We start from the raw sequence: 19,849 nt of genomic DNA, 5'->3' as shown, positions 1-19,849 counted from the left end.
TTTTTATATTACACTCAAAAAGATTTCTGTTTGATATTTGAAATTTTTGTGTTGTTCAATTAGTATCCATTATTGTTAATATCTTTGTTTAAACTGATTGACTTGAATTCTGTTAAAATATAAATCAATTTCTACTTGATAAATATGTTGTTTACAAAAATATTCATAAAGGTCCACAATTTCCAAAAAAAAAAGGGCTCTATAAGCCAGGGTTAGGCTTATAGAGCCCTTTTATTTGGAAATTGTGGAAAAACGGGCTTGTTCAGCAATTAACCCCTGAACACAATTATACATTAACACAAACATAGCAATTACCCCTGAACACAAATTCAATAAGTCTTCAATAGTAATATAACCATTTAGAATAAAAAAGTTTGAAGTTCATAATAACATGTTTTTAGCCCATAAAACATGTTTCACAACAGTTAGACTCTTGAAAGCATTTAAGAAATACGGACTAACGAGGTCATTCAACAGTTTTTAAAAAACTGACCGTAAAATCGTATAAATACTAAACATTTCGCAAAACTCTAAGCCCATAACGTCGATAATCGGTAAAGCTTCGAGTAAAATAAAGTTTGAAGGCAACATCTACTAACTTGTAGGCAATCTATCAATCGGTGTGTGAAACACAAAGTCAGGAGGAAATAGGTCAGCTGCTCGAACAACCAAACTGCGATATGATTGACGGATAGTAACATCAGCAACTCCTGCAATATCTCCAATATCTATTATGAAAAAGTTTTATAATTGATCAAATCACAAATTTATATAAACATACATACATACACATACATTTTTATATGATTATAAAGCATAAACACATTTAAATACATTTAAACATATAAAAAAATTTAAACACATTTAAATATAACAACTAAGTAATTAAAAATAACATATTATTTCATGTCATTATATTTTATTGTCATTATAATATATGGACGAATCCAGACCTGTTTTAGTACTGCTGGACGGTATGGGCGCCCAAAAAAAAGCGCCTAAAAATTATTTTCATTTTTTAATTTTGCTTTTTTATTAACAATAGAAAAAAAAAACTTCAGTTTTATATGCAGCAGTATATAAATAATTTTCAGTTTATTTTAGCTACCTCATTTATTCTTCAGGTCAATAAAATGAATTAAAAAGAAATTGCCTCTTTAAGTAATGTCCTTTGGTTACTAACTGAACCATAGTCATAATAACAGATAGTCTGGCCAGTTGGGCCGTTTTCGCAAGATTCTATTGTTTTAAACAATTAAAGTTAAAATTTTGAATTTATGTTGAAAATAGTTTATTTATCGTGCCCAGACTACCAATAAGTGCACAAAAATCTGAAAAATGACGAACTCAACAGATAAACAGTTCTTCGATTATTTCATATTAGATCTAGATCAGATATTTCCTTTTTGAGAACTCAAGTTTATCAATAATTTCAGTTCTTTTCTTGTTGAAATTGGGAGTAAATACGCTTCAAATTTACTTTCACCATTGTATGATAAAATGTAAATCGGAGCATAAATTCAAACGCCACATAACAAAGCAGCATTCAAATAGTCTCTTTAACACAGCAAATAAATGCATAAACTGATATTAAGCAAACATGTTCTACAATTAAGTTCATGAATTTTATTTAAAAAAACATTCTTATTGTTACAAACGATCTTTGTTGCAACGTGCTCTACAAATAAGTTCATCAATTTTGTTTTGAAAAACATTCTTATTGTTATAAACAATCTTTGGTGCCTTCCATATATCAGAAATGAGCTTTCAAAGTACATATTTTTAGAAGATGGTACGAAGCTATCATTCAAGTTATTAAAAAGAAGTTATAAAAATTATTTAGAGTGAAGTTTTTTTATCCAAAATTTAGTTGCAGATCAGAAAGGACTTTCCTCACAGTCATCTTTGTCATCCAACTGCATTAAGGCCAGAGTAAGCTCTTGTTGGTTTGTTATTGGAGATTTCTTATATTAGGGATTTATGGCTGAGCGTATTTCACTAAAGAAAGTAGAAGATATGATTTGTTCAGTGTATTTATGTTAAAGCATAACTTATCTAAATTCGAAATAAGTACCTATCAATAAAATTTAACTTTTTTCTATTTCCTTTTTCTTCTTTTTTTTTTTCTTTTCATATAGGTAATAAAAAACTACATAAGATAATATAAATATATGTTAAAAAATAATAATAATAAAATTACCGAAAATATTAAATAAAAAAATAAAAAAAGCGTGCGATTTTAGGCGACATTCTGATAAAACCGCGCACTTTAAGACGACATTCTGATAAAACCGCACACAGAAAATATTAACATTTTAACTTTTTTTTTAATTGTTTTTTTCAACACAACTTATATTTAGGAAACTGTATTAAAATTTTTACATTTTTTGCAACAAAATTTTAGTTCCAACTACATATTTCTTTGGTAAACATGTTTCTTTGCACAACCGTTCTCGACACACCGAATTTTCGCATTGCAACATTTCTGTGTGTAACTGTATTCTACATTTTGCAACTTTTAATAGTTTGTTGTATACCCATCTAATACTAAAATAAAAACACTAATAATTTGCTCAGTTTCGGGTATAAATACTTATTTCAGCCATTCAATAAACGTATCTTGCTCCATCCAACCTGATTTTGAAATTAAATATTTAGTGCCATTCAGAAGTACCACCTCTTGCCCATCCAGGACGAAAGTTTCTTTTGGCTTTGTATATCACAAATGGTGGTGCAAAATGACTATCAGCGTTGCAGCAATTGTTTACAGTATAATGATTTTTTTCATTGTTGCCAGTAAGTTTATGTACGTCTTGTCCTTTTTCGACACACTACGGTTGCTTTGCCTTGATCACCCGAAAAACCTGTTTCATCACAATTTCAATTATGCGACCCAGAAGTTATACTAGTCTGTTGATATTGGTTGGCGACGCTTTCAAAATAACGATTTTTGGCGTAGAAGAGGCTGCTCTTTTAGATGCTAAGTTATCCGCTTTTCTTGTTGAAAATTCTTTTGACCATCTTTTCATAAAGGCTAAAACCAGTCTTTACCAGGCTTGCAATTTTTAAATAAGTGCAATTGAGCTTCGCGTTTAAGATAGCCACATTATTTAATAATTTCGATCAGTTTGCAGAATGATATGGTGTGCTGTTTGACCCGGTTTTACTCTATGTTTTTTAATCAAAAAAATATATAACATTTTTAAAATTATGTTTGCCGTAATTATCTCTTCTTTAAATATCTTTAATTTAAAAGGCGCCTTAAAATCACTTTAAAAATTATTAACCTTTAGTAAAAGTTAAATGAACAGATTTGCTAATAAAAACCATTTTGTTATTTTACAAATATTGCGCGATTCAATATATGTAAATATATTATGTAATGTAAATATTGATTAAAAATTGTTTAAAGTATTTACACATTTAAAAATAACAACTAAAATTGAATTTACGAAAATATAGTTAAAATACTTTGAACAATTTTCAATTATTATCTACTAATAGCGTAGTATTTGCAACAAAAGCGTTTAAGTCTTCAGTAAAAAAGTTTTCTTATCGTAACTAAAGTAACATCGTCCACCAAATTCATGTATTCAAAAAAAACCTTTTAAATCAACTCCTTATCTTAGGATAAAACAAAACAAGATAAACACAAATGATTAAAATGATGATTGAAATAATGATGACTAAAAATCATTGTCGCGGCACCGGTTTTAAGTAGGAGAGAAGAAGAGGAGGGGTTGGGGAAAATTCAACCCCCCCCCCCCCCCGCTAAAGTGGTCCTCTCAGCCTTGGGGAAGTGAAACACAAATAACAATAATAATAAAAAAGTAAAAGCATAATTTTGAAAACCACATAAACCATAAACACATAAGCAATTACTTGTCTTTATAGAATTGCGGTTGTAGTTAGATGGCACTTTTTCACAGCTCCCAAGATACAACATCCGACAACTTTCTCATTGGAGAGACCTTGGTATCTATGTTCCTTCATATCCATTGTAAAATCGCTCTTCTTGTTCTTCAGAGTAGTTACCAATATTGTTATTGTACTTCCATGTGAGTGTTCAGCGTATAAAGTTTAATAGATATCCTAAATCCAATCGTTCCTTAAACAAATTATACACTAATTGCCTACTCTAGAAGATACTTAAAAGCAAGACATTTCGTTTAATTTTATTTGCATATTTTCTGATACCAGGTCTGCCTCATATTCTTGTAGGATTTACTTTTTTACCTAGGGGCTTTCGGTTGAGTACAGGGTTGAAGTAGGCTTAGTCAAAGACGTTAGAGGTAAGTAGAAAATATATGTCAATCAGCCATGCAACCCATTATCATCGAATAGGTACAATTGTTTCCAGTCTAAAATGACGAATCTTCTTGATTCTTTTGATGGTTTTTTCTTGTGTTTTCTTGGGAGCGGCTATACAACTCTTTTTGTTATTTCCTAATGAGGGTGCACCTTTTAAACTCGGTTAATAGTTCTGAGGCCAGCTGGTAGTAAGGTTTCCTGAACTCTGTGGTATCTCTTAGGGAACTAACAGTGCCATGTTGCGCATAGCTAATCTTTTGATGCGAATTTTGTTTTGTTTTGTTTGTTAATTCACCTCCCCAAGGCCGACAAGGCCACTACAGATGAGGAGGCTACTTAATTGTGGTTATAACCCTCTCTCAACTCTATAACTCCGAAACACGAACCTTGACGCAAAAGGCCGCTGCGCGGAGAAACAAGTTGAACGCGGTACTACCAGGGACGTGGTGGGGATCGAACTTGGATTTGCTGGAATGAGACAACCACATAGATTATTGCATAGGGTGTCTTTAGGGTGTCATACATTATCGAGTCAAGTTCAATGGTTAATAAAGATTGTGCTTAGTTTCTCGTTGTTCTCTATTATCTCTATTATCTTGTACTTATTCTACATCAGATTCACTCAATCACCTAACTTCTTATAGCTGACTGGAATTCATTTTTTAATTTTCTTTTAATGATCCTTAGGCTGACATTTTTTGTCTCTGCTGAAAAATGTGCCTCATTTATAAAATCCTAGATTCATTATATTTCCTTCAAAACAAATCTCTGGAGAACAAACACTTTTTTATTATTACAAGAAGTAGATGCAATAAGGTCTGACAATAAGCTGACACAAAGGTCCATTATTCTCAGAATATTAAATTTGATCTCAGAAGTTTGGTTTTAAAGTCTTTTGGAAAATCTTTAGCTGTGTCATTAACAGATAAGCTTAACATCTCCCAAGAAAAAACAAAACTATTTGCAAAGAAATTTTCCTCTACCTCAGCCCTTGAACCTAATGACCAGGCGGTGAGACAAGGGCTATTGCTTTTGATATATCAAAAACTTTCAATAAAGTCTGGTATATGGATTTTCTCATTTAGTATGGTGTATGAGAAAGTTTTTAAAATGATCAAATCATTCCTTTTAATTGCAGTATTAATACTGTAATAAAGTTGTCCTTAATGGACAACTTTATTACAGTAATGTAATAAAGTTGTCCATTAAGGACAACTTTATTACATTACTGTTAATGGATGTTTTATTACATTACGTTAATGGATGTTTCTCATCTACATTAATGATCTTCCTGGTAATCTTACCTATAAAGTAGTTCTATTTGCAAATGATTATACAGTCTTGACAAAAACCGATCACTTTTTGATTTCTTAGAACAGTCAGCCGATCTTAAATGTATTTTTTCTTCTTTTTCTTTTTCGTGAAAGCTTTGGGTTCTTAGTCAAAAACTCTTATAGGATTCTATAAGAATTTGGAACCAAAAAAATTTCAGATTTGAACCCCATTAAATTAAAACACATAAGTTAAAAAGTTAAGAATAGTTATCAAGGTTTTGTCTTTTTTTTGTTCCAAAATCCTATTGAGTCCTATTGTTCATATGACATATTTGGCAAAATCCTATTGAATCCTATAGGACTATTTGACTAGGGTTTGCTGTGGCTGGTGAAAAGCTGAACAACTTAGTTGATGCTAATAACTATTGCTGATATATTAATGCAACACTCTTACTGAGTCTTCTACTTTCCATCTTCTCAAATGATCAATTACTACTGGAAACCATTTAAACAATCCATTGCAAAGCACTCTTTATGGGGCTTGCCAGCACGATAAAGAGAGTGCATAAAGTCAGTTTTTTTTCGAAATCAACAACAAAAACAAAAATGAGAAAATAATGTTTGACAATAATTTTTCTAAATTATGAAAAAAATAAATATAAAACTCTGAATTCATTTTTTTTATGGTGGATATGTATGTATAGCACATGTTCATGTAACTGACAAAATATTCTACCTTTTTGTGATTTTTTGTCCAAAGATGCTTGTGAAGCTAGATATATAGCTGCAGCTGCAACTGAAACAGGACTTCGACTGAAATAAAAAAAAACAACAACTTAATAACTTTAAATAATTCCAATTCAAAAATTTATTTAGCAATGTAGAAAACAGGGAAAAAATGTACAAATATGTGATGAAAAAAAGACATACATTGGAAAAACTAACAACCTAAGATATAGAACTAGTTAACATATCTGTACATGCAGGTATTGGTTCAGATAAATTTGACTAGCATGTTTACAATTGCCATAAAAATGAACCATATTTCAACCTTTGTTAAAACTGTATGTGAAAACAAGCTGCAAAAACATGGCTTTTGGAACACATAAATAGAAAAAACTATTTTTTTTATTGATTTTACCTATTTCATCTTCTATAAGAAAAAGTGTCATTATATTAATGAAAATACAATTTTTTTTACATAAATCCTAATTACTTTCAAAATTTTAATAAGAAACTCAGATATTAAAGGTTTTAATATACTTGTTGTATTGAGGAACAACATTAATTTATTAATATACTTTTTGTATTGAAGAATAACATTAACTTATTGAGGAATAACATCTATAATATATATATATATATATATATATATATATATATATATATATATATATATATATATATATATATAAATATATATATATATATATATATATATATATATATATATATATATATATACACATATATACATATATATATATACATACATATATATATATATATATATATATATATATATATATATATATATATATATATATATATATATATATATATATATATATATATATATATATATATATGAGGGTGTGTCATACTTTATGATTTTTTTAAAAAAAAGGTTTTACAAAAACGCGATATATAGAAAGCTTGTGTACAACTAAACTAAAGCTAAAAAAATTATATTAAGCTACAGGGAACTATGTTTTAAAATTACATATTAATGTAAATTTTTTGTAATTTTGTGTAATGACTCTAACCACAGACTGTTTTGCACACATTTTTAAACGCAAGTAATTGTTTACACCCACTCACTTTGAGTTTTATCTGTGATATGTGTAAAACTATAAAAAGTCGCCAATTTATAAATTGTCAAACTAATAGTTTCTATCTTATTTTTATATGTCAAAAAATATTATAAACATTTGCATAAAAAGTTTGAAAATTATAAAATTTGTTACTTAATCATGAGTCAGTATCATCAAGAACTAGAAAAAGGAGCGGATCAAAGCTTTCAGAATATATAGGTTCTGAAACAAATTTTCTTGTATCGGAGTTACCAATGCTAAAAGATCTTCTTAGATATGATCTGTTTTTACAAGAAAGAAACAAAAAATAAAATAAATCTGATAAATTACTTAATGAATGATATTTACTTAAAGTTGATAAGTAAATGGATCCACGCAAAATTTGTATATCCTGTAACACATATCGAACATTATATTACTGCAAGATTGGTTGATGATCGGAATGCAGCCAACCTGGTTGTTTGGGGAAAAGCAAGCTTAACGATAAAGAATTATGGCTAAACTTGACAAATTGTTTGATATACTGAATTGTAATAAATAAATAATTACAAGAGAAAAATTGTTGGTCAGAATGTAAAAATGAAGTCCACATTAATTGCACATGTGAAAAGAAAAAAAGATTCAAAAAAAATAGCTAGTTTTTATACTTGGGCAAAATAGGGAGATACAAAGGGCAAGAAGGCCAAAGAGCTAAAATAGGGACTACAGGTACACATCAAATCGAATTAGCAGATTTAAAAGGAAAAAAAAGCTACATAAAATTAAATTAAGAAGATCGAAAGAAGAAGTAAGATTTTTTAAATTAGTTATGTTTTTAAACAATTATTAATTAATAAATAAAAGTTAACTAAAGTAGTAAAATTAATTATATTACAAATATCTGCCTGTTTCAACTTAAAACTAACAAAATCTAATTAAATTCAAAATTACACAATTAGAAGTCAGGAAAAAAGGTTTGCATTTGAATTTAGCGAAACAGAGGAACTATTTAGTAATGAATGTTGCATAACAAACAGCAATACTGAACTCAATCTAATGTGTTGACAAAATGAAGTTCAGAAATGAGGACAAAAGAATTATGAAAGTATTTCAAACATAGCTTTAGCAAGCATACAATATGGTACAGGCTTAAGGCAAACAGCTGCAATTGCAACAGCAGCTTGGATAGATACAGGATAAATTAAAGAAGACAATACCAAGTTAGTTATTGATCACAACAAAGTCAAGCAAGCGCAAGAAAAAATTATGCAGTCTCAATGTAGGACTAGCATTATTGATTGTGTATTTTTTTTATGGCAGAATTGATAAGGCAAAAGTTTAATAGTTCAATTAATAGTTGAAGGTTCGACTAAATATTATCCTGCTACAATCAAAGAAAAACATTATACAGTATGTCAAGAGCCTGGTGGTAGGTTTCTTTTCCATTTCACACTTGAAAAAGTTCAAAAACATATAAACACACTGAAGTAATTGCTGAGAATATATATGAATTTTTGAAAAATAATGGTGTCAATAAAAGATTAAAAGCGATAGGTGGTGATTCTACTAGAGTTAATACAGGGTGGTCAGGCAGAGCAATACATTGACTGGAAGAGAAAGAAAGCTAAACTATCTGGTTTGCCCACTCCATACATATGAATTTTAATCCTCTACGTCATCTGATGATAAATCTTTATGGAGAGACTAAGCAGCAACAAATAGAGAAGCCGGAAAATTATTAAATGACATAACTGGTCATAACATAATTCACCCTCTCAAAAAACTGATGTCAGAAATCCTCCTATTACTCGAGAGGATGAAGTAATCAAAAATTTATCCTCTGATCAATTTTATGAGTATAAAATAGTCACTGCCATTTGAAGTGGAAATATAAAAGTAGAAAAAATGTAAATTTTTTTTTCTTAAAAAAATGATAATAAAAAAGAATTCTTATTTTATTAAATAGATAGCTAAATGATAGATAAATGCTTATAAATAAAAACTATTATAAAAGTTTTAATAATGATAGATGAAAAAAATGATAAAAAAAAAAAATTTAAGCATGAAGTTTAAAAAATATACAACCACAAGCAAAAATTTGCTATTCTTGTATAAAATTTTCCCAGAATTTAAATGAACCCAAAATCACGATTCCCGGTAGCTTAACCATTTTGAATTTTTTAATCTAAGCTTTTTTATATATATTTATATATATATATATATATATATATATATATATATATATATATATATATATTTATATATATATATATATATAATATATATATATATTTATATATATATATATATATATATATATATATATATATATATATATATATATATATATATATATATATATATATATATTTCAAACTCTTCAACAAGCTTAGTTATATTTCATTTGAGCTTAAAATCTGTACATTCTACAATGAAAAACAGTGTATCGCACTGGTGTTTTTCATACTTCCTACGGATTTTCCTGGATTGATGCTATCTGTTAACTTGATGCACTAAATGATATCATAAACACTTGCAGCAATAATTTGTTCAGACGTTTGTTGCCAGCATGCAGAAGTTCCATTTATAAGCAATTATCTATAATAATTATGAGTGGCTGGATTTTTTAGGCCACTCTTAATTATCTACAATAATTATGAGTGGCTTGGATTTTATATAGACACATTTTAAAAATTATTTACCCTGGCACTAAATCAAGTTCCATAGCTCTTCTGGCAATATAAGTTGCAGCACGTTGCACACTTGCAGGAAGACTTAAGTTGGAGCAGAACCTAGACTAAACAAAAAAACCGTTTAACTTGATGGTGTAGATGTAATTCTGTTACAAAAACAGCAAAAGTACTTAAAAGATTAATAACCATAAAGTCTTCTGATGTTATTATATCAACACTAGCTTCAAGTGCTTTTAAGATTAACTTAAAACATCGACCAATTTCTTTTTTAGGTATTTTGCTTATTGCACAAATCTCTATAAATAGCGAAAGACAGAAAAACAGTAACTATATGTTTTACAGTTTTATTGACAACTTTTTAAATGTGAAACATACCTTTAAAAGTTCTTGGAACACCTTCTTGGCGACAAGCAATATATAAACAGGCAGATGCTATTGCATCATTACTTCTACCTTTTAAACTCTTCTGATCGTGAACTTGTTTGAACAATTGATTTGAGCGATCCTAAAAAACTTGTTAAAATTGATTTGAATAGTCAAAAGTTTATTGGGACGACTGAATAAGCGCGAATTTCAAAAGTGCAAACTGGAATAAGTGCAAATGGCATAAGTGTAAACTGGCATAAGTGCGAAGCAGTTACAAAAACTGGCACAAGTGTGAACTGGCATAGGTGCAAATTGGTATAAGAGCGCCGAATAAAATTACAAACATTGACATAAGTGCGAATTGCCATAAGTGCAAAAAGTCAATTTGCACTTATGTTGAAATTTTATTCGGCACACTTATGCCAATACGCACTTATGCCAGTTTGCACTTATGAAATTTGTGCTTATTTAGCCTCCCAGTTTATATATGTATAAAAAAAATTATTATTATTAACATTTGATTAATGATTCAATCATTCTTAAAAAATTTAATATAAAAAAAAAAGCCTGAAAAATATTCAATTTATAATTAAATATTAATTTATAACTTTTTACACTAACAGAGTAATAATAGTCAGAATTATAATAAAGAAAAGTTTAATTATAAAAAAAAAAAGTTTTTATCTTATAAAATTAATGATAGACTTTGTAAAATATAAAAACAAGTTTAAAAAAACCTCAAAAATATATATTTTTTTAAATTCTTAAAAAACAATAAAAAATGCTGTACATAACACACAAAAAAAGAAGAAAAAAAGCAGTTAAAGAACTTACTGTTATTGTCTTAGGTAAATTTATTCGAGAAGCCATAGTTTGAATTTCTCTAAAGGCGTTTAGCAAACTTCTATCTGATCCACTTATCTGTATTATAAAAATATTATTCAGCAGAACACATTTCTCCAACATAACTTCTTTTAAATTAAACTTAACTTACTTATATACAACTTTTCTTAACTTACAATATATATAACTTTTCTTACACTATACTAAAATAACTTCTCTTACGCCACTTCTATTTTGGTACCGAGCATATCCTTGTAAGTCCAATCCAGAACCACTGGCACGATCAGAACCAACCATTGTTGAAAGATCAGTACCATCCAAAAAAGGATTCTAAAACATTTCAAATTAGTAACACAAGAGAAACAAATAAAATACTTGTTTATTATGGGCTTAATCAAAAACATGTGCAACCTCACCACCACCAACACGACAACGGTCAACTCCATTAGCTTCGTTACTAAAAGTTCTCCATTCACTACCCACATCTATAACTCTAAATATAATATAAAATATTAAAAGTTAAACTTCCGTAAAATAGAATATATAACTATAAACTAATAAAACAATCAAAACTTATGCTAAAATACATGTATAATATAATTCATGCATAATGTTAACTTAATGCAAAACATGAAGAAAGTAAGCAATTGAAAACAGAATAGATAGAGAATTTTGAGAACTGCTAAGATGTAACTGTTGCACTCAGTGAAATAGAATTTCTTTCTGATGTAAAAGCTGCCAAGTCTTTTCTGATGTTTTTGGAGCAAAATGAGGATCAAACTTTATTTTCCTAAAAAACTACTTTGTCATTTCTTGAATTATAGTAATAATAATTGAATTTAATTTTTGTTATTATAATTCTTGAAATATTGTATTTATCTTTTGGGTAGCTTTTATTCTTTAATACTTCCGTGCATATTAATGCCATACTGTTAACAAGCCTTTGACATCTTTTGAAAGTTGTGGCATCCCAGATGTTTTGAATTTCCCCCAAAAATTATAAAAATTAGAGGTTTACTTACCTCGTAAAGCCACTTCATTATCATCCCATAGTTTCTTGATTGGATTCAAATCAGGTTTAGTCCCGATCTGAATCCAATGTTTCCAGAATATTCATTTTATTTTACTCAAGTCAAGATTTTAAAGACCATGCAGCATGCTTTTGGTTGTTGTTATGCATTAAAAGTAATAAGTAGGTTATTGTCAGCATTAGCTCCATTATGTTTTGTAACATATCTTTGTATTTGTATTGAACTAAATTTCCATCAATTTTGCAGTGCACTGATACCATACTAGGGCATAGCTTCTCAAACTTTAATACACCCACACCTCCCCACATATATATATGTATATTTATATACACACACATATATATGCGTGTGAATATATTATATATATATAGATATATATATATATATATATGTGTGTGTGTGTGTGTGTGTATATATATATATACGCGTGTGTATATATATATACATATATATATATATATATATATATATATATATATATATATATATATATATATATATATATATACACACACACACACACATGTGTATATATATACATATATACACACACACATATATATATGTGTGTGTATATATATATCTGTGTATATATATGTGTATATATATATATCTATCTATCTATATCTATCTATCTATTTATATATATATATATATATATATATATATATATATGCATATATATATATGTATATGTATATATGTATATGTATATGTATATGTATATATATATATATATATATATATATATATATATATATATATATATATATATATATATATATATATATATATATATATATATATATATATATATATATATATATATATATATATATATATATATACAGTACTGTGAATAAGTTTTAGACCACATTTTTCAAAAAATCCCGGAGAATTCTTCTCTAATATTTAAGTTTGTAGTTCTAAATTATAAACTTATTAAAACACATGTATTTCACACAAAATATGAACAATTACAAACTTTTTAATGTCAAACTTCATAAAAAAACTCTTAATATTTACTATGTACTTTTTTTGCCTCAATCCCAGCCAATATTTGCCGGGTAATAGATTCATTCAAGTTAGTTACAAAATCCTGAGGTATGTTGTGCCATTCTCTTTGAAGTACTTTAAAACATTCTTCAGCATTTCGGGGAGCATGTTGAACCTTCTTTCTGTCCAGGTAATCCCAAATATGCTCAATTATATTCAAAACTATACTCTGGGGAGGCAAGGTCATCAATTCCAGTGCTCCTTCCTCTGCCATTTCATTTAAATAATTTTTTGCCACTCTGGAATAATGTTTTGGGTCATTGTCTTGTTGCAGAATAAAATTATGACCTATTGGTCTCATTCCGGATGATACAGCATGGTGCCTTAGGATATCCACATATTGTTCCCCGGTGAGTCGCCCCCTATTTTGATCAAATCACCTACTCCAGATGAAGATAAACAGCCCCAAACTTGTAAAGAGCCTCCTCTGTGTTTAATAGTAGGGTTTAAACACTCAGGCTGATAGGCTTCTTTAATTCTTCTTCAAACATATTGGTGTCCTTTCATTCCAAAAATTTTGAATTTGGACTCATTGGTGTAGAGAACCAGATTAAACATTTCCTGGGCCCAATCCTTGTGTTGTTTCGCATATTTAAGTCATTTTTCTTTATTACAACAACGTAATAATGGTTTTTAAATTGCAACACACCCTCTTAATCCTGATTTAAGTTGGCGCCGTCGAATAAAAGAAGAATTGATACTTTTGCCAGTTGATGTGTTAATGTCTTTTGCCAGCTCGGTTGATGCTTTTTTTGTATTTCTTAAAGATAGGGTTTTTAAATATTTATTGTCATCTTTTGTTAGCTTAGGTCTACCACTTTTCTTTTTATCTTCAAGGGAGCCAGTTTCTCTGATTTCTGTAACAGCATTCTTCGAATATCCTGTTTTGGATGTAGTTGTTATGACACATCGTTTTAATAAATAAACAAACAAATCCTTCATGTTTCGTCATCAATTTTGTTTATTTATTCAAAATAATATATTCTTTCAACTTTTCTTATATATTATTAAACTTAAGTACGCTTTAAAAAAATTACATAGGAAAAAAATTGCAAATACGCCTAATTATACAAGTGGTCTAAAACTTATTCACAGTACTGTATATATATACATACATACATGTATATGTGTGTATATATATGTGTGTGTGTATATATGTGTGTGTATATATATATGTGTATATATATAGGTGTATATATATATGTGTGTGTATATATGTGTATATATGTGTGTGTGTGTGTGTGTGTGTGTGTGTGTGTGTATATATATATACACACATTAGGGTGGCTCTTAAAACAACATTTTTGAAAAAAACCTGTTCCTACCCCTTTACTTTGTTCTATATAATACTAAAACACTAGGTTTAATTATTATAAGTTTGTTGGCGAAGAAGTTATAAAAAATAAAATAAAACAATAAACCTACAAAAGTAATAACACTCTAGTCATTAACTGAATTATAAAAGTAATAAAACTATAACAGTGTTATTACTTTTATAAAGCACTTATAACTTATAAAGTTCATTCTTTGTTCAAACAACATTAGTAATTCTAAACTTTGATCAAATTAGAAAAGCATCTAGAAAAAATAGAGTTTAAGCGTTATGTCAAGGCAGTGGTAGGAATACAAAGGAATTTCTCATAAATAATTAATAAGTCTTAGGGAAACTTCCTTTCTAACACATCGCATTTAAAATGTGCACTAGAAACCTTACTTCTTACCACTGCTTGAAAACATACATTACATGAATAATTAATGAGATTAAAACTCATACTTCTGTTTTGAATGATTTGCTTTATTATTTTTGAGGTTAACATCTCTGTAACTCCCAATGTCATCTTTAAATTTAAAGTAAACTTTGATGCAGATTTTCTAGTAAGATTGCTTTGATTGTTTATAGAGCAGATTTTTTTTGGAATTCTATTTGGAATTGCTTTTGAAATTATTTTTTGAAGTACTTTTAACTTAAAAATAAGTCATTAAAATTAATGACTTGAAATATGGATGTTGAAAGTTTTTCATGCTTAACGTTTTTTAAACTTGCAGTGGTAACAAAGTTGCTAGCATTTGTACTAACACTGCCTGGAGATAACGCGTGTAAGCCTTAACTCTTTAATAAAGTGGATATTCAAATATTATTAAAAACTTAAGGAACTTTTACAAATACACTTAAACAATTTTATAAAAACGTACTTTATAAAAATTTTAGCATTATGAAAAAGTTTAGTAACATTTTTCATAATGCTAAACTTTTTATACAGCATGTTTTTATAAAATTGTTTAAGTTTCTTAATAAGTTTTAAATACTATTTGAATATCCACTCCATTTTTCTAGATGCTTTTCTATTTCAATTAAAACTTGGGATTACTTCTGTTGTTTGAACAAAGAATGAATTATAAAATTTACAGGTGCATTATAAAAGTAATAGCACTATTATAGCGTTATTATTTTTATAATTCAGTTAGTTTATTTACTTATATGATTCAGTTAGTTACTAGAGTGTTATTACTTTTGTAGTCATAAGTTTGTTTTATTTTTTATAACTTTTTCGTTGACAAATTTGAGTTGATTCGCCTCTCTTAAACAAAGAACACAGTTTTGCATAAACTAAAATTTTGAAGCCCAGATAACTATCCAGATTTTGTGTTTCGCGATAGCTTAATTCAACCCTTGATATATATATATATATATATATATATATATATATATATATATATATATATATATATATATATTACAGCATTAGCTTTGATTTGCAGATCACTATATAGCTTTTCCATTTAAATTTTTAAGGATTTGTACACACAGAATATCTTTGTTTTACTTTCTCATTAACTAATTTTCTGTCAAACAATGGACTTTCTAATGGCAATTTCATTTTTGCTTCTCTTTGTTTTGGTTTTTACTAAATTCTTCAAAATTTTATGATTGTCTTTAAACATATCAATATTACCCTCTAGTTTTTATATAGTTTACATTTCATAGCCATACTTTTACAATTTGTTTACTTCAAATCTTTATCATTTTCAAAATTTATATTTATATTAGTACAATTTCTATACTTATCTTTACTTTATTTCAGCCTATATTCATTTTAAATTGGTAACAACCTAGTTACCAATTGGCAATAAACTAAAATTGTAAATAATTGTATATAATTTTATTTCTATTAACTATGAATTTAAGATTGCATTGATAAAAATCAAAAAAATAACCAAAAAGCAGTATTGATATTTTAAATAACGATAAAAATAAAACTCAGCTTAATTTTAAACAATATGTTGACTGCCATGCATGCTTTTCTAACTAAGATAAAGCAGAATCGTTTTTGACACTTTTAAATTCTCAAGACAAAGCTATTCAATACATATGCAAATACCAAAATAATCAAGATCAACAACTTTTTAGATATCTACATTTCAACTAATCATATAATTCACAAATATAACTTTTCTATATACTCACGTGGCTCAAAAAAGCACAATGTTTTACTGCTATTATGAATCAAGCTTCCAATTATTATCATCTATAATTTATATATATATATATATTTATATATAAATATATATATATAAATATATATATAAATATATATATTTATATATATATATTATATTATCAATTATTATCACTTATCATATACATTATATATAAATATATAATATATATAATAGGTGATATATATTATATATATATATATAAATATATATATATATATATATATATATATATATATATATATATATATATAAATATATATATATATATATATATATATAAATATATATATATATATATATATATAAATATATATATATATATATATAAATATATATATATATATATAAATATATATATATATATATATATATATATATATATATATATATATATATATATATATATATGTATATATATATATATATATATATATATATATAAATATATATATATATATATATATATATATATATATATATATATATATATATATATATATATATATATATATATATATATATATATATATATATATATATATATATATATATATATATATATATGGGTCCAGGTTTTGTCAGGTAAAAAAAGGAAAAAAAGACAGAATAATCCGATACCCATCACTTTTATATTTAGAATACCCATAAAAACTGCTGGTTGTTTGGTTTTCCTGGGTACCAGGAATATGTGTCAGTTGCTTGGTTTGGATTATTCTGGTGGTTGTCTTGGGTACTTGGAATATATAGATATATCAGGTACTAGACACATCTATATACTCCAGTACTCTAATATATTATATATATATATATATATATATATATATATATATATATATATATATATATATATATATATATATATATATATATATATATATATATATATATATGTAAATATATATGCACTCATTAAATGCAAAAAAATAAAAACAACCTATCACCAACAACTAGCCCACACTCAGGACACACCATATCACCGGCACGATAATCTTCAACTAAAGGTGCATTAGGATGACTAGGGCACATCAACCGTGAACCAACACCTTTTCTAGAAAAACATCTTTCATAGTTAAATTTACACTTTTTTGGGGAAAAAAATGCATTAAAAGAAGTGAACAAAAAACATATGCAACCTTGCTGACATCTCCTTGCAACAGCGTAAGTCTAGTTTTAAATATGTTTTAAAACTCTAAACTATAAAAATATTTACTGTTAATAAAGATAAAAACATTTACTCTTTTCAATTAACATAACACTATCAAACATAAGAATGTCTTTTAATTTGATTTATATTTGAATATTTGATTTTTTAAATAGCTTTTTAAATAGCTTAATAACAAATAAGAAACACAAAGAAAACTAAATAAAGAAAAAAATATATTAAATGAATATTACTTGCAGATACAAAATTACATAACAATTATTACAATCTCAAAATAAAGGGTAAAAAGTAAATTTTATAAATAAAAAAAAGTTAAAACATTATAATATAAACTCAAACCAAATTCAAAAAAATCAAAAAAAAAAAAGACTCAAAAAAAAAAAAAAGTTCAAAAATAAAACTCAGATGAAATTTAAAAAAAACTGATACTCAAAACAAATGAAACAAAATAAAATATAGTCAAACAAATTTTTCTGATTCAAGAGACAATTTTTCTTGTTGTAAAACATTTTATAAAAAAAAAAAAAAAATTACATTAAGAAAACATTTTATTAAGTCTGTTTAGATATTCTTTATTTACATGACTAAATTTTTTTAAGCAGAACATTTATCTGCATAAATATTTTTATAAAGCTAACTAAAATCAAAGCTAATCTTTTTATAATTTTATCATTTGCATAATAAATAATTTTAATTTGTTATGGACAAACTACCCATCATTTCCGTAACAGCTTGTTTCTGGTATTCACCTACATTGCTGTTAAACATACTAGCGATCCTTTCAGCAGTCCAAGTACATGTTTTCATAGCATCTGTTCCTTTTTTAGCTACACAAGAGTTTGTAGTCAGAAATAAACCATAAAGAGCACGTACATTGTTAGGATCTAGTTTGAGAGCTTGTGCAAAATACATTCTTGCTTTTTCCATACTGTCTGGTGTGTTAATGGTATATTGAATTTCTGCATAGCGTTGGTGGTACAAATGATTGTGCGGATGTGATAACATAACTTCTTCCATACAAAAAGCAGCTTTTGAAAATTCTTGTTGTTTTATATAAAGCTCACTTAATTCCATCCATGCTTCTTGATCTGCCATGAAATCTTTTAAATATGCATTTAATGCAGATATTGTCTCTTCTGGATCATTTTTAATTTTTGTAAGTGCAATAAGTCGTTTTCTTATTGAAAGATTTGCTGGATCATCTTCAAGCATAACTTCATAAATTTGCTTTGCATCATTATATTGGCCTAAAACTTCTTTACGCATTGCTTTTAACTTTAACACTCTGTTTGATCTAGGAAACTGCTTGTCTAGAGCACGGAGACATTTAAGAGCTAGATCCATTCGGTTGCAATCAAAGGCTGCTATACATACTTGTTCATAAAGTAACCATAGTTCATCTCCAAGTTTATTAGCATGATCTAAAATAATACACTCTCCTAAGCTAATAATCTCATCACTGTTGCGATACCCATCATCTCTCCACTTCTTCATTTTTTGACGGGCAACGTCTAAATCTAAGATCTCATCTGTTGACATTTCTAATAGTTTTTATTTTTGAAATCTTAAAAACAAAACAAGTATTATCAGATATTATAATAGATAATCTTAGAATTATCAGACATTATAATATATTAAGTATTATCAGATATTATAATAGATAAAAATTTAGTGCCTTTCTGGTCTGAAAACTCACGTGGTGTAAACAACCAACCATTCTGCTAGACAGTAAAGCTGTCAAACAAACCAAAAGTCAACCTCTGTTATATGTATGTATGCATTTGTATGCATATGTAAGTATGTATGTATGTATGTATGT

The 19,849-nt window shown here is 27.1% G+C and overlaps 2 protein-coding genes across 3 annotated transcripts; both read right to left on the bottom strand.

Moving 5' to 3' along the window:
* Positions 1-311: 311 nt before the first annotated feature.
* Positions 312-18,127, bottom strand: LOC100204000 (transcription initiation factor IIB). 2 transcript variants are annotated; one of them, XM_065790921.1, is made up of 10 exons: positions 18,002-18,127; positions 17,803-17,916; positions 11,692-11,773; positions 11,503-11,610; positions 11,272-11,358; positions 10,447-10,576; positions 10,258-10,367; positions 10,081-10,175; positions 6,322-6,398; positions 312-728 (listed from the first exon to the last, which is right to left on the bottom strand). In XM_065790921.1, exons 1-10 carry the CDS (start codon positions 18,010-18,012, stop codon positions 595-597), a joined length of 948 nt encoding a protein of 315 aa, XP_065646993.1. In that variant the 5' UTR covers positions 18,013-18,127; the 3' UTR covers positions 312-594. The 2 variants fall into 2 exon arrangements, with proteins under 2 accessions (XP_065646993.1, XP_065646994.1); XM_065790922.1 differs by having other exon boundaries at positions 11,697-11,773; positions 18,002-18,064.
* Positions 18,128-18,232: 105 nt separating this feature from the next.
* On the bottom strand, positions 18,233-19,638 carry LOC100200408 (ER membrane protein complex subunit 2). The gene has a single exon (XM_065790919.1). It carries the CDS (start codon positions 19,567-19,569, stop codon positions 18,721-18,723), a length of 849 nt encoding a protein of 282 aa, XP_065646991.1. The 5' UTR covers positions 19,570-19,638; the 3' UTR covers positions 18,233-18,720.
* Between the last annotated feature and the right edge of the window lie 211 nt (positions 19,639-19,849).

This window comes from Hydra vulgaris, chromosome 02 (genome assembly GCF_038396675.1).
Source record: "Hydra vulgaris chromosome 02, alternate assembly HydraT2T_AEP".
NCBI classification, from domain to species: Eukaryota; Metazoa; Cnidaria; class Hydrozoa; order Anthoathecata; family Hydridae; genus Hydra; species Hydra vulgaris.
The sequence above is the reverse complement of the archived record's forward strand: the minus strand, read 5'-3'. Positions and strand labels throughout refer to the sequence as shown.

Excerpts from the sequence above, each read along its gene's own strand:
- LOC100204000 (XM_065790921.1), bottom strand. Across the intron at positions 10,577-11,271 it reads ATTTACCTAAGACAATAACA|GATCGCTCAAATCAATTGTT; the intron begins GTAAGTTCTTTA and ends CAAGTTTTTTAG. Across the intron at positions 729-6,321 it reads GGACAAAAAATCACAAAAAG|ATATTGGAGATATTGCAGGA; the intron begins GTAGAATATTTT and ends TTTTCATAATAG.
- LOC100200408 (XM_065790919.1), bottom strand. The coding sequence starts at position 19,569 with ATGTCAACAGATGAGATCTTAGATTTAGACGTTGCCCGTCAAAAAATG.